Below are 14,902 nucleotides of genomic sequence, written 5' to 3'. Positions count from 1 at the left end.
CCCGCCCCGGCCACACACACCCCCGGCACGCCACACGCCCCCCCCACCACGCCGCACACCCTCCCCACACCTTGGCCACGATGACCTCCTTCTTCAGGATCTTCATGGCGTAGTATCTTCCCGTGGCCTTCTCCTTCACCAGGATCACCTTCCCAAAGGTGCCCTTGCCCAGCAGCTTCAGGTACTCAAATTCGTTCATGGTCTGTGGGCAGTGCGGGCTCGTTAGCCCTCTGGCCACAGCCTGCTTGCCTACGCTCTGAGGACTCCCAAACCAAAGGCCCAGCTACCTGCTGCAGCCTCCGGCTGGACACACACATATGACGGTGACAGGGCCTCCAGTTGCCCCACAGAGCACTGGGGCCAAGGAAGGGCAGGGCCCACAGGCCGGGGGGGGGGGGCGGCGGGGACTGAGGCTTGTGGCGGAGCCGAGGCCCAGGCTGGCAGCTCACATCCCGCTGACTGGTGACGCTGTGGGACCCAGGAGCCTGTGGGTCCCACCACAGCCCCCTTTCCCGCGGCCCCTGGCAGGGGGGAGGGGCTGGGCTTACCACACGGTGCTTGGGTTTGGCCAGGGACACCTCCATCTCCTCAGCCCCCGAGTTGTCACTGGGTGAGCCTGACCGGAAGTCCATGGTCTCCTCCTGCCTGTTGAGTCCATCAGCCACAGTCTGGATGGCTGTTGTCCACTCCTCCCTGTGGGAGCCGGGAGGCCTCAAGCACCCGCAGTGGCTTGTCTCCCACGGATACCCACCCACCCCAAGCACGCAGGAGGGGGAGGGGAAGGGGGCACCCCTGCCCCCATGCAGCCCACACTGAGGAGCACACAGGAACCCTCCAGAACACCAGAACACCACGGTCCCATCCCTCTCCTCAGTGCTCCGTCCAGCGACAAGGCCTCCCTCTCCCCCTCTCCCCGCAGCTTCTGCTCCACACCCACACCCACAGGAGGACAGGGCGCGGAGGGCCTGGGCACTGGGAACAGAGCGGGAGCAGCCGAGTTCAGGCCCGCCGCGCGTAGCCCCGGGCAGCCCCCATACCGCTCCTCGGGCGTCTCCACGTGGAAGGTGCGCTCAATGACCGTGGTCCACTGCAGGCAGCGGATGATGAAGGTGTTGGGCCTGGGCCGCTCGGTCTTCATCAGCTGGCATTCTGGGAGAGCCGGGACAGCTGTCTGTGCAAGCCCCTCTCGTCCCTACAAGCCTCCAGTCCTGGCCCCTGGCACGTGTCCCTGGACTCCCCACCAGCACAGGGAGTAAGTTCTTCCCCTCCCCCACGCCTGTGTTCTTATGAAACAAGACAAAACCCCATTCCATCTGGGAAGCTCTGCTCCGGACCCAAGAGGCCCCGAGAGCACTCGCCTGGCACGCCGCCATCAGCAACCCCAGCGCCTTTCTTCCTTGTCTCTAACCCACATCTGGGGGGACTAACGCACCCGGAGAGCGCGCACAACAGGAGAGCGCACACCAGGAGGGTACGCACCAGGAGAGCACACACACCAGGAGAGCACGCACACCAGGAGAGCACACACACCAGGAGAGCACACACACCGGGAGAGCACGCACACCGGGAGAGCACACACCAGGAGAGCACACGCACCAGGAGAACACACACCAGGAGAGCACACACACCAGGAGAGCACACACACCGGGAGAGCACACACACCGGGAGAGCACGCACACCGGGAGAGCACGCACACCAGGAGAGCACACACCAGGAGAGCACACACACCAGGAGAGCACACACACCGGGAGAGCACACACCAGGAGAGCACACACACCGGGAGAGCACGCACACCAGGAGAGCACGCACACCAGGAGAGCACACACCAGGAGAGCACACACACCAGGAGAGCACGCACACCGGGAGAGCACGCACACCGGGAGAGCACACACACCGGGAGAGCACACGCACCAGGAGAGCACACGCACCAGGAGAGCACACACACCGGGAGAGCACACACACCGGGAGAGCACACACACCGGGAGAGCACGCACACCGGGAGAGCACGCACACCGGGAGATCACACACCAGGAGAGCACACGCACCAGGAGAGCACACACCAGGAGAGCACACGCACCAGGAGAGCGCACGCACCAGGAGCGCGCGCACACCAGGAGCGCGCGCACACCGGGAGAGCGCGCACACCGGGAGAGCGCGCACACCGGGAGAGCACGCACACCGGGAGAGCACGCACACCGGGAGAGCACGCACACCGGGAGAGCACGCACACCGGGAGAGCATACACCAGGAGAGCGCGCACACCAGGAGAGCACACACCAGGAGAGCACGCGCACCAGGAGAGCACGCGCACCAGGAGAGCACGCGCACCAGGAGAGCACGGAGAAAGCGCGTGCAGGGAGCGCGCGCGCACCGGGAGCGCGCGCGCACCGGGAGCGCGCGCGCACCGGGAGAGCACCCACCGGGAGAGCGTGCACACCGGGAGAGCGTGCACACCGGGAGAGCGCGCACACCGGGAGAGTGCGCACACCAGGAGAGCACCCACCAGGAGAGCACGCGCACCAGGAGAGCACGCGCACCAGGAGAGCGCGCACACCGCACACCAGGAGAGCGCGCACACTAGGAGAGCGCGCACACCAGGAGAGTGCGCACACCAGGAGAGCACCCACCAGGAGAGCACCCACCAGGAGAGCACGCGCACCAGGAGAGCACGCGCACCAGGAGAGCGCGCACACCGGGAGAGTGCGCACACCGGGAGAGCGCGCACACCAGGAGAGCACCCACCAGGAGAGCGCGCACACCAGGAGAGCACCCACCAGGAGAGCGCGCACACCAGGAGAGCGCGCACACCAGGAGAGCACGCACACCGGGAGAGCGCGCACACCGGGAGAGCGTGCACACCAGGAGAGCGCGCACACCAGGAGAGCACGCACACCGGGAGAGCGCGCACACCGGGAGAGCATACACCAGGAGAGCGCACACCAGAAATGCCATAGGCCGCCATGGGGCCAGAACAGGCCCTGCGGGGAGTGGGCAGCTGGTGTGTAACAGACCCTGCGGGGAGTGGGCAGCTGGTGTGTAACAGGCCCTGCGGGGAGTGGGCAGCTGGTGTGTAACAGGAGGCCTCTCAGCAGGACTGAGGCAGGTAGAACTTGGGGCCAGCAGAGGGGCCCTAGCAGTGAGGTCCAGCTGGGTCCTACTGAGTGGGCAGAGGGCAGCCTGCCAGGCCAGCAGGAGGAGCTAGCGTCAGGGGAAGGCCCATGTCGACAGAGAGCAGGGGGGGCGGACACCAGGCCCGCCCCCAGCCCCAGCCTCCTGCTCCGTGAGCCTGTCAGAGGCCACCACATGGGGCGCCAGCCTCCAGGGACACCGCTCCCCACCCGTGCTGGTTCTTTGCTGGATGCAAGCTATCAGTGACTTGTTTCAAGGCCCAACGTTGCCGCTGTTGGGCAGCTGCCGCTCCTCCAGCGCGAGGTCCTTCCCTCTGCTTCGCTGCTGCGCCTGGGCTGGCTGCCACCCCAGCCAGGCCCCGCCCTGGCGTACACACAGGTACACGGCCCCTCCACCTCCAAGGCCCGTCCTGGACGGAGGCCCTGGGCCCCGACCACCAGACACCCTGGCTCCACCAAGCCTGGGGCCGGAGGAGCAGAGGTTTAGGACTCCAGCGAGCACACGCAGGAAAGCTCACCAGGGAAGCGCCTCAGCCAGGCGCTGCGGCAGGGTCCCCGGCCCTGGCACGAGCAAGGCCCCCGCGGCAGAGGTCTCACCCCAAACCCACCCGCAGCAGGGCCAGGTCTGGGGACCCGTGACAGAGCAGCCAAGTCTCTGCTTGTAGACACTGAGGCTAGAGGTCCTGCCTCCTCCGGTCTGGGAGCCATGCCCCAGGGCAGGGGACATAAAGAGAGACACTGGGGTGACCCCAGGACCACAGCTTGACAGGGTAGAGCCTACTGCTGGCACTCCCTACCACGCGCTGATTTCCCACAACCAAACCCTACTAGCCACTGGGCCACACAGCATGCCCACCATCCCCTCGGCTGGCCCTGGCAGAGCTGACATGGGGCGGTGGCCTGAGAGCAGACTGGCAGAGGAGCCGCCCGCTCCAGCACCCCGCGACGCAGCCCTGTTAGGCAGAAAGCTGCAGGATGCCCGGCCGCTGCCTCCCCCTGCCTGAGCCCTGCGGCCCATCCCGAGGCAGCCGCCACCCACCCTGCCCGCCTCTGGGGAGGACGCTCTTCCTGGACATGACAGAAGCTGCAGCCATCCACCCCGGTCCAGGCTGTCACCACAGGCCTGGCCACGCCCCACCGCCAGCAGAGGCCAGGGAGCAGGGCAGCCTGCCCGGGAGGGAGCCTGCCCGGGAGGGAGCCTGCCCGGGAGGGAGCCTGCCCGGGAGGGAGCCTGCCCGGGAGGGAGCCTGGCGGGACTCAGCGGGGAGCCACCCCCATTAGGGCAGTGGCCTAGGGGACACTTACGTGCCACAGAGAAGTTGTTGAGGGGGGACTCCCGCTGGTCCACATCCTGCGGCCGCTCCTTATAGCCGATGAAGGTGCCGTCGCTCTTGAGGAGAAAGTAGCGTGGCCGCCAGGTTTTGATATATTCACCTGCGACGGGAGACAGCGGGTGCAGCTGTGAGAGGACTCCTGCCAGCCACGGCCTGCTGCAGAGCCCCTGCCACATGCTGAGATGCCAGGCAGGGACAGAGTCCGAGAAGACCACCGCTGGACATGGCAAGAGGCCCGGGTAGCGGGCAGGGAAGAGGTCCGGGCCGCCATGTGGCCTTCCCAGAAGGTCCTGAGACAAGGTACCATCCCTGGGCCCCAGGGCGCCACCCTGCTCCACCCGTGGCCAAGTCCCAGGAGGTTCCACGGCTGGGCCCCCGGGCACTCAGCTGAGACCGGCGCTGCGGCGGCCACTGCCTGCCCGGCCACCCAGGTACACGAGGACATTTCCCCTCACGTTTTGCAACATCAGCCCGAAACAGGCTCGCACAGAGGGATCGGAGCAGATGTCCCTGTGATCTTCTGGAGACTGTCATTTTTCATACTGACACCCGGAAAAAATGTTTCATTTACATTTTGCCGAGCAAGGAGTCTGAACAACAGGGGACTGATTAGGCAACTTTGTCATCTGAGGGGACACTGGGCCAAGAAGCTGGGGTCCTTGAGCCTGGGAGCTGAGTCCTCCGGTCACACTTGAGCCTAGACAGCTACGCCTGTCACCACACTGGGTCCCGCCTGCACGGCAAGGGCGGAGGCCTCAGCCCCCTGGGGAAACAGAGCCACAAGGCCAGGCGCTCAGGCGCTGCTGTGCCAGCCCAGGGTCCAGGAGCCACTCACTGTTTCCCGGGGCCCATGGGCATGGAGGCTGGGCCTTGCCCCGAAGCCCCGGCCACCTGCCAGCCCTCATCTACACTCAGCCTCCCCACAGAACACGCCAGACCTCAGCATTCCAGAGCAAGCCAAGGCCCAGGCTTGGCGGGGTGGGACCTGCACACTGTCAAGTGCACAGCCGCCCCTGCACGTAAGTCGGGCCCCTCCGGTCAGTGTGGGCAGCAGGGACTCCTCCAGGTCCCAGCATACCTGTGGGGTACACTGATGACCCTCTCCTCCCCCCCCACCCAACATCCTGGGAGCAGCCTCCTAAGCCCAGCTTCCTACAGCTGGGTCCAGGGGAAGCAGGAAGGACCTGAGCCCTGGTCAGGGGGAAAAAGAAGCAAAAGGCTTCCCACCCAGCCAGATGCATCAACCCTAGTGAGGCAGGGCCGCTCCCAGGGGAAGGTGGGACTGTGCTGCACCTCCCTGGCCCATAGTGCACACGAGGTCACCAGCACCCCGGGACGCACCCCACCTCCCGTCCCCACACACCTCCCCTGGCCCGTGCCAACCCTCCAGGAGGCGGCTGAGGCCCCAGCAATTCTGCCCCACACCCTGGGAACGTGGAACAGGGCCGTCACTCATGAGTCCCTGGAGCCACAGGCAACCTGGGGCGGGGAGGGTATGGGTGGGAGAGAACAGCTCAGGCGGGGGGCATGCACAGCCCAGCCCACCCCGTCCCCAGCCACCCACCATGCATGCCACCCGCCGATGCCAGTCTGGAGCTGTCGGCCCTGATGGAGTGCCTCCCATCCTGCCAGCTGCTGCCCCCCAGGAAGCTGGCTGCGCGGAGGGCTGACGAGTGCGGCAGCATGCCCCAAAATCCATCTCCATCCGCCACCTGCTGCCTCTGCCCAGCACCCTGCCCCGGCCCTCACCCTCGGTCCACTCCACCGCCAACAGCCCGGCCCCAGACTGCCTCACCAGCTCTTACCTAGAAGCCAGCTGAGGCCAGGGCTGCACAGGAGCTGCGACCCAGGACAGGGCGGGCCCGTGGCCGCTCCTGGCAGGGGCTGAGGGGTGCCGAGCCCCAGGGGCCCGTGAGGCCCTCCCATCCCCATGGGAGAGTCCACGGAGCCCAGGAGACACAGCAAGCGAGGGAGCAGCAAGGGCTTCCCCAGCCTTCGCCCGCTGGACCAGCACAGAAATCCTGGCGAGGAGGGGGCCCTGGGTGACCGACACCAGGCCCACCTCATCTCCCGCTCAAGTCCAGCCAGCCCCCGTCGCCCTGAGCCAGCGTCGGCCGAGTTCAGCCCAGACGAACACTCACAGGTGGCCAGCTCAGACCACGCCCCCAAGGCCCCAGCCCTGGGGGCTAGTGGCACAGGATGGACAAGTATGCAGGCGGGGCCAGCTGCAGGCTCCCGGGCCTGCCGTGGGGGAGGGGAGACGGGAGTCAGTGGCAGCCTCTTACCAAACCCCACCCCAACGGAGAGAGACAGCCCCTCAGAGTCCCCAACCTCAACATCCACAGAGGTGCTCCATCTGAGCACATGTGAGAACTCCAGCTGGGGAGCAGCGCCCGCCACCACCCGTACAGCCCACAGGGAGACCCACATCCCACAGACCCACATCCCGGGCCACGCTCCCCACCCGTACAGCCCACAGGGAGACCCACATCCCACAGACCCACGACCCGCAGACCCACATCCCGGGCCACGCTCCCCACCCGTACAGCCCACAGGGCAGACCCACGTCCTGCAGACCCACATCCCACAGACCCACGACCCACAGACCCACATCCCGGGCCATGCCCGCCACCCGTACAGCCCACAGCGAGACCCACGACCGGGGCCATGCCCGCCACCTGTAGAGCCCATAGGGAGACCCACGTCCCGCAGACCCACGTCCTGGGCCACGCCTGCCACCCATACAGCCCACAAGGCAGACCCATGTCCTGCAGACCCACATCCCGAGCCATGCACCCTGGCCTCCAGATGAAGCCTTGTAGACCTGTATGCCAGCAGACAGGCAAGGCCAAATCTGCCTTTCAGGAAAATCCAGGCTGAGGCTGGGCCAGCTCCCACTCCAACATTGCCAAGTCCAGCGTCCAGCCTGAGTCCCCATCTGTGTCCACACCGACACCAGGGCCTCTGGGCCTCGGCCCCTCACGTGGTGAGCGTGGCTTCCTCCGTGCGCCTGCCAGGTCCGGCCATTGGCCAGGAGGTGGCCTGGGCCTGCCCCACAACCTCCGGGCCGGCTCGGGCCTCTGCTCCCACTTGTCCCCGCAGGAAAGCGGCCCTGGAGGGGGCTCGGGGGGGCTTTGCTGCCCCGCCTGGCCCCCAGCAGCACAGCACAGGGGCTGCCCCCTGTGAGCCAAGCGGGCTGTGCCCCACCCTTACCCCGCGGCCTCCAGGCCCTGTCCCGCAGAACTGCTGGGTAGGCACTTTGCTTCGATGGCAGCAGGGGCAGGCGGCAGCTGGCAGGGTGCCAGGCGGCACCGAGCTGTTTCTCCACAGCAAAGTGAGCCCCAGCAGGCCTGGAGAGCGGGTGCCAGCTGACAGCGGCGACCGCACGGTCCCCCGCCGCCCACACATCCACCCCACCGACAGCTGCCGGCTACCCATTTACCTTCTCCAGCACATTGAGCAAGCGGCCCGCTGACGGCCGCCCAGGGCCCGCACACACCCAGCCCTCGCCGCCTGCTGGGAGCGGGCAGCACGGTCATCTCCAGGGCTCTGCTTGGACCCACAGTCCGACGGGTCACTCAGACCTGCAGGGTGCCACACGGATGGGCCTGGCGACCAGAGCCAGGCTGGGCAGGAGGAGCGCCCGCACTCGGCCCAGGGAGGGCTCGCGCGCTGCTGAGCCCTCGGGGCCTTTCTCCAGCAGGGCCCCCCCCACACTCAGGAAAGCAGAGAGGGCAGGGCCACTGTGCCCACTCGCTCCTTGGGGAAACCAAGGCTTAGCGAAAGGGACCCCTGGGGTCACAGGCCTGCTGGACGCTCTTCCCATGGCTGTGGACCAGCAACAGATCAGCTGAGGGAAAGGGATCTGGGGCACAGCCCCCCTCCCCCTCACATACACACCAGCACACAGTCACCTGGCTGGAGCGCCCCAGCCCCTTAGCTCCTTCCTGCCGCTCCAGGCCAGCTCTGGCCTGCGGCCCCTCCAGGTCACCTTCTAGGCCCCACACCACCACCCACCTCACTCATGCACTGCCTGAGGGGCCCAGCCTGGACCTCTCCACTCAGGCCCAGCCACAGCATCCGCCAGCAGGCCTGCTCCCTCAGCAGCAGTGTCTCTGAAATGCAATCATTTCTTTTCTCTCTCTCTTTTTCTTTCTTTGCTGGCCCCAGGGTTTGAACTCATGACCTAGGTATTATCCCTATTTTTTTTGCTCATACTACCACTTGAGCCATAGCTCCATTTCTGTGGGGTTTTTGTTTTGTTTTGGTAAGTCACAAGGCTTGTACCCAGGGCCTGGGCACTGTCCCTGAGCCACAGCGCCACTTCTGATTTTCTGGTTGTTAACTGGAGATAAGAGTCTCAGGGACTGGGCTGGGAAGGTGGCTCAGTGGTAGAGCGCTTGCCTTGCATGCCTGAGGCCCTGGGTTCGATTCCTCAGCACCACATAAGCAAAAAAAAAAAAAAAGCCGGAAGTGGCGCTGTGGCTCAAGTGGTAGAGCGCTAGCCTTGAGCTGAAGAGCTGAGGGACAGCGCCCAGGCCCAGAGTTCAGGCCCCACGACCGGACCAAAAAAAAAGAGTCTCAGGGACTTTCTCCCAGGCTGGCTTTGAACCACAATCCTCAGATCTAGGCCTCCCGAGTAGCTAGGATTACAGGCGGGAGCCAGCAGTGCATGGCTTTGTTGGTTTTTACTTTTAGTTTTTTGGTGGTTAATTGAAGATAAAAGTCTCACCAACTTTCCTGCCTGGGCTGGCTTCAAACTGAGATCCACAGATCTCAGCTTCCTGAGTAGCTGGGATTAGAGGCGTGAGCCACGGGTACCCAGATATTTCTTAAGGTTTAAAAAATGCATCTGTGGGGAGAAAGAAAGAATGGTCCATCCCACTGGGCACTGGGTGTGGCTCCAGACACAGGGCCCTCCTCCAGCCTGCCAGCAGGGGGCGCAGGTTTGGGCTGGGAGCTGCCTGGAAAGAGCACTGAAGGAGCAGAGCCTGCCGTGGTCTGCGCCACTGGAAAGTGGCTCTCACTAGGAACAGCACCGGACCGGCGCCGGCCCCAAGCCTGGCCTGGGTGTGCCGGGCAGAGGGAACACCAGCCCAGCCCGGCCAGTTCCCTCCACCTGTTCCCAGGACACGACTAGGACCCAGCCTGATGCCAGGCCGCTGGCCGGGGCAGGTCTGGGAACTGTCTGTGCACACACCAGTGCTACCTCTCTCCAGACCTCCATGAACCTCAGGGGGGAGGCGCTCCAGCTCCACCACCACCACCCCCCCAGGGCCAGTGGGGCCAGGAGGCAGCACCAGGGCCGGGGTGGCTCTGTGAGCACCCCCACTCCCAGGGACACCCTGTCCCAGAGGGCCAGAGAAGGGAGCGTCGCCAGTGTTGTGCACTGGGTCCAGGCTAGGCCGCATCGACCCTCGCTCCCCATCTCAAGGCCTGCCAGCTTCCTCTTCTGTTGTTTGTTTTGAAGAGAGAACTCAGTATGCTCACAAAACAGGAAACGGCCCAGCACAGGCCAAGTCTTGTCACAGCCACACAGCCGCGCTCTGCAGCCACCAGCCCACACCTGTCCCCTACACCCTCTCCCGCCCTCGAGCGTGGCTGTCAGGTGCTGACCTGCACACCAGGCATTCATGCACATGAGCCTGGCCCACGACCACTGCAGGGCCACTGGACACAGCCAATTCAACAGCCCAAGGGAGGGCCCAGGAGGTTCTGTGGCCCCGCCCACAGGTGCCAACGGGCAGTCAGCAGCCTCACCCAGCTGTGCTCGGGGTGGCCCAGCCCCACAAGCCCCTCCCCCTGTGCCCTGCTCCACAGAGTGGGGCCTCCTCCGATGGAGGGGGGGGGATGGCGGAGCAGGGCCATGGCACTAGGGAAGGCTAGTGCCAGGGCCTGGGCTGCATGGGGCAGAGGGGAGAGGAGCAGGAGCTGGAGGCGGAGGGTCTGTGCCAGGAACGGACACAGCACCACACACAACGCAGCCCACCGGGCCTACTTGTGTAGACACACACCTCCCTGCACGCAGGCGACTGCTCCAGGCAGGGATCCCGCCCTCCGCAGGCCACCCAGGCCTGCTCCCCAGCTGCCTCGCAGTGCAGCCAGGCTGCTCCCTGCCCCTTCTACTCACAGTCTAGCCCCTCGTCCCCAGCTGCACACCCTAGGCCTCCCTCTGGTCCCTTCTGGCTGGCTGGCCGGGCCACCTCCTGTGGGCCCAGGGACAGGCTGAGTGGACAAGAATGGGGCCCCAGCAGCAGGCTCAGCCAGGGCCCCTCTCTCAGGGATAGATGGCCCACACCTGGCAGGCCACAGGGCAGGTGAGCAGGGCCAGGCCAGACTTCAGGATGACCTCACCCCAAAGCAGTGCACACGCACCTAGGCCGCAGCACAGTCGTCCGCCATCCGAAAACTGAAGCTGGAGATGTGGTCAGCCAGAGATGACCCCGAGCTGGCTCCCAGGCCTTGCCTGAGCTCCTGTGACCAGATGTCCTAAGGTGGACTGCCCAAGCAGCACCAAGCCCTGTCCCCCCCCCCCGTCCACCAAGCCCACCCCTACTGTCTACCAAACCCTGTCCTCTGTCCACCAAGCCCTGTCCCCACTGTCCACCAATCCCCATCCCCTCTGTTCACCAAGCCCTGTCTTCTTTGTCCACCTAGCTGCCACTTGGCAGGCTACCTCTACTTAGCTCCGGCCTCACAGTTTGAGGCTCATAGCCCCACAGCCCCACTCCCTATGGAGCAGAAGAGGACAGGAAGGTCCGGTTGCAGGTCCGTGCCCTGCTGACTTGCTTCCGGTCCAGACCCTCAGACTGGGGACCTGTGTTCCTGTAGCACTCTGGCCAAGATCACCAATGGTCTAGACACTGGGATCACTCCCCAGAGGTGACGTCCTTCCAATGGGGTCCAGGAAGCCTGGGCTGGGAGCTGCAGAGATGGCCAATGACCTGTGTGGAGGACACCACCCCCCACCCCACACCCACCAGGCAGGGAAGGCCCACAACGGCATCGCAAGCCGCTGGCAGGGAACGCGCACGGGGGTTCAGCTCGGGGGCTGTGGGTCCGCACCACGTCCGCTGACACAAGGGGACAGACACCCCCTCCCCTGGCTTGTCACCCACCACCAGCACTGCACAAACGGAGGCTGAGGCCTGAGAAGAGTAGGTCAGCCGTCCTGACGTCCCAGCCCCAGTTAGAGCCTCCAGAAGCCACAACCCTGAGGGGCAGGCGGGCCTTCCCAGGGCCCAGAGGAGCGCTTGGCCCGGCCTGGCTCATCACCGAGGACCAGGAACAAGACTCACACAACTTCTCAGTCAGTCCTAAATCTTAGGTCGTTCAACAAACACATGCCAAAAAAGTGGAGAGGGGTCCCGGGGCAGAGGAGAGGAGGGGAGGGGTCCCCAGGCCAGAGGAGGGGAGGGGCCCCCAGGCCAGAGGGGGGAGGGGCCCCAGGTCAGAGGGGGGAGGGGTCCCCAGGCCAGAGGAGGGGAGGGGCCCCCAGGCCAGAGGAGGGGAGGGGCCCCCAGGCCAGAGGGGGGAGGGGCCCCAGGTGAGAGGGGGGAGGGGTCCCCAGATCAGAGGAGGGGAGGGGCCCCCAGGCCAGAGGAGGGGAGGGGCCCCCAGGCCAGAGGAGGGGAGGGGCCCCCAGGCCAGAGGGGGGAGGGGCCCCAGGTCAGAGGGGGGAGGGGTCCCCAGGTCAGAGGCTGGAGAGGTACAAGCACAGGCCTGGGAGGGCTAGGCAGCGAGACTCCCGGGGAACAAAGGGAACAGAAGGCAGGTGGCAGGCCCGCCTGCCCATCGGGAGGGGAAGCGGTGCCCCACGGACCTCAGGCTGACAGCCCCTCCCGGCTACTGGCCGAGCCTGTGTTCTGGTCTCCCTGTGAGCTCCGATGCACCGCCAACCACATCCTCAATCCCGGCTCAAGCCCCAAGGGCCCCATGTCTCACCACCACGGCCCTCCACACTCAGCCTCCTCTCCCTGCTCCTGCAGCTCCCAGGAGCTCCTCTGCAGCCTGTAAAACCCAGTCTCACAATACCCACTTCTGCCCCACCTCTTTGATGGGCTTGCCCACCCCACTGTTGCCTCCCCCACCATGTGCAGGAGGGGACGGGGGGGGGGCGAGGGGCACTGAGCTGAGGGCAGGGAATGAAGAGGCCTGCAGGAGAGGAAGTCTGGAGGGGCTGGCCCCCGCTGTCCTGGGCCAGGCTGTCCTGGGCCAGGTGCCCTGGCGGTGCAGAGCCCAGCCCTCACAGCCCCCGCATGAGCTGGCCCCTTCCCAGGCTCCTGGCGGTGAGGAAGGAGGCCCTGAGCTGGGGAATCCGGGCTGAGCGGGCAGGCGGCTGCTCTCAGGAGCCGGCCCACAGGCCCTGGGCCTGCTCGCGCCCTCCACCCCTTCCAGGAAAGCCAGGGAGGCCGGAGCGGTGTACGGTCCAGCAGCCCCACAGCCGCTCCCGCCAGGTCCCCCAAAAGACCACAGCCCCTATGGGGGGGTGCACCAGTCCGTCCTGGGGCACCAAGGACAGCAGCCCCTGGGGTCAGCGTGCTCAGACCGCACTACCAAAGCTCCCCTTGAAGGAGGGAGGCCCCCCGGAGACCCAGCCGCCCCCCCGAGGCCCACACCCCAAGGGGCTCACCTCGTTTGTGCAGCCAGCCCTCCTTCACAATGGCCCCGTCGTTCATGGTGCCCGTGTCCCCACAAGCCGGGGACTCCAGGGTGCTCAGGTCCTCTCAGCAGGCCGCGCCCAGGTCTCTGGAAGAAGCAGCAGAGAAACTGCAGTAAGGCCGTGTCTGGCCTGGGATCCGCTCCCCGGTGCCCTCGGCGGGTCTCCGTGTCTGGCCTGGGATCCGCTCCCCGGTGCCCTCGGCGGCCGGGACCACATCCCCGCTGACTGGTCAGACAGGCCGCAGCCGCTGAGAGCCAGCCTTCAAGGCTGCCACACACGCTGCCCTCCCGGTCTCAGACCTGCCACCAGCTCACCCCCGGCTCCTGGCCTTGTGGCACACCACCCCCATCTCCAGGAGGCCCCCAACCAGACCAGCTGCCCCGCTACTGGGCTGCCTCCTCCACGCAGCTCTCCAGTGGCTCCGGTCCACTAAGGTAGTGAGCGCCTTCCCTCTGCACTACCCGCCCGTGGTTTCCACCCCTCGGCTGGGGCCCTGGGGCAGACCCGGGCTCCCTGCTCCCACAGGGAGAGCAACGCTCCACACGAAGGCAGGAATGAGCTAGCAGCCACAGAGCAGAGCCCCTCAGGCGACCCCAGGCCCCACCAAAACCGCAGTCCCTGCCCCTCTGAATCTGGCTTATTCATGCAGCCAACGTGTACCGGGCATCCCTGGTCCCTGGTTCTGCCAGGTTCTATACCAGGCGCCAGGGACAAAGACACGTTCAGACAGCTTGCCGGTGATGAGCAGCCAGTGCAGGGCGGTTACAGAGCCACAATTACAGCGTTCAGGAGCCCGCAAATGGGCAGGCCCCATAGGAGCCCAGGCCCTGCCGTGGCCCACCAGCTCACCCTAGCCAAAGCATGCTTTGTGGATGCTACAAGTCCTCCCCCATTGCTCTTCCACTGGAAGAACTCCTAGGCATCCCTCAAGACCCAGTTCCCACATCACCAACGTGGGGCCTTCTGGGGAAGAGCACTTGGACACTTCCACCAGCAGGCCTGGGATCCCCCAGATGGCCCCTCGCTGGAGAGGGGGCCAGGCAAGACCACTGCAGACAGGACACGAACTCCCACCAGGACACCTCTCTGGTCTCCTGGGCACAGGCTAAACACCCAGACTGTCCCTGTCACCAGCAGAAGAGCAGAAAGGCCCCACTACCAAGACAGGGAAGACTGCATCTGGCCCAGGGAAAACCAGAGTGCAGGAAGTCAGGCCCAGCAGGGCTCAGAGACACCCAGGTGACACCCAGGGAGCCAGGCCTGGAGGCAGAGGCTGGACGGGAGACCTCGCGGTCCCTACCCCCACCCCAGGATGAGGCCTGCCACCCAGTCAGACAGCTGTCCAGAGCTGTGTGTAAAAATACCCTGTGCACAGCCAGTGTGTGCACGCCAATGTGTGTACATCCAGTGTGCGCAGCTAGTGTGCACAGCCAGGGGCAGGGCTGCCCTGGACCCGAGGCCTTCCCAGGCCCGCAGGTTGATTACCCAGGAACTCTGTGGAGACCCCACCCCTGAGGCACTGGCCACCCCAAGGTGCCCACCCTTCACTTTGGCTGGTCAAGACTGGCGGGGGGAGGGTATGAGGGGGGGGGGTTCTGACCACAGAGCCCAGGCCTAGCCCCTCAGGGCCCCACAGTCCCACCCCGGTGGAACTTAGAAGCCAGCTGGCATCACTGACCAAATCCACCATGGGTCTAAGGTCCCCAATCTGGGGTGGGGTGGGCAGCTCCTCAGGCCCCAGCTTTGGGGTGGGGTGGGCAGTTCCTCAGGCCCCGGCT

The 14,902-nt window shown here is 65.8% G+C and overlaps 1 protein-coding gene across 1 annotated transcript in view; it reads right to left on the bottom strand.

The window, feature by feature from the left end:
- Akt1 (v-akt murine thymoma viral oncogene homolog 1) overlaps positions 1–13,208 on the bottom strand; it is a 19,571-nt gene extending 6,363 nt beyond the window's left edge. Inside the window, exons 1-5 of the mRNA XM_013012794.1 lie at positions 13,095–13,208; positions 4,434–4,562; positions 1,038–1,149; positions 549–693; positions 71–202 (exon numbers count right to left, since the gene is read on the bottom strand). Of these exons, the coding sequence (XP_012868248.1) occupies positions 71–202; positions 549–693; positions 1,038–1,149; positions 4,434–4,562; positions 13,095–13,140 (564 nt within the window). The 5' untranslated portion in view covers positions 13,141–13,208. The remainder of the gene's footprint in view (positions 1–70; positions 203–548; positions 694–1,037; positions 1,150–4,433; positions 4,563–13,094) is intronic.
- Between the last annotated feature and the right edge of the window lie 1,694 nt (positions 13,209–14,902).

This window comes from Dipodomys ordii, unplaced genomic scaffold (genome assembly GCF_000151885.1).
Source record: "Dipodomys ordii isolate 6190 unplaced genomic scaffold, Dord_2.0 Scaffold2, whole genome shotgun sequence".
Classification (NCBI taxonomy): Eukaryota; Metazoa; Chordata; class Mammalia; order Rodentia; family Heteromyidae; genus Dipodomys; species Dipodomys ordii.
The sequence above is the reverse complement of the archived record's forward strand: the minus strand, read 5'-3'. Positions and strand labels throughout refer to the sequence as shown.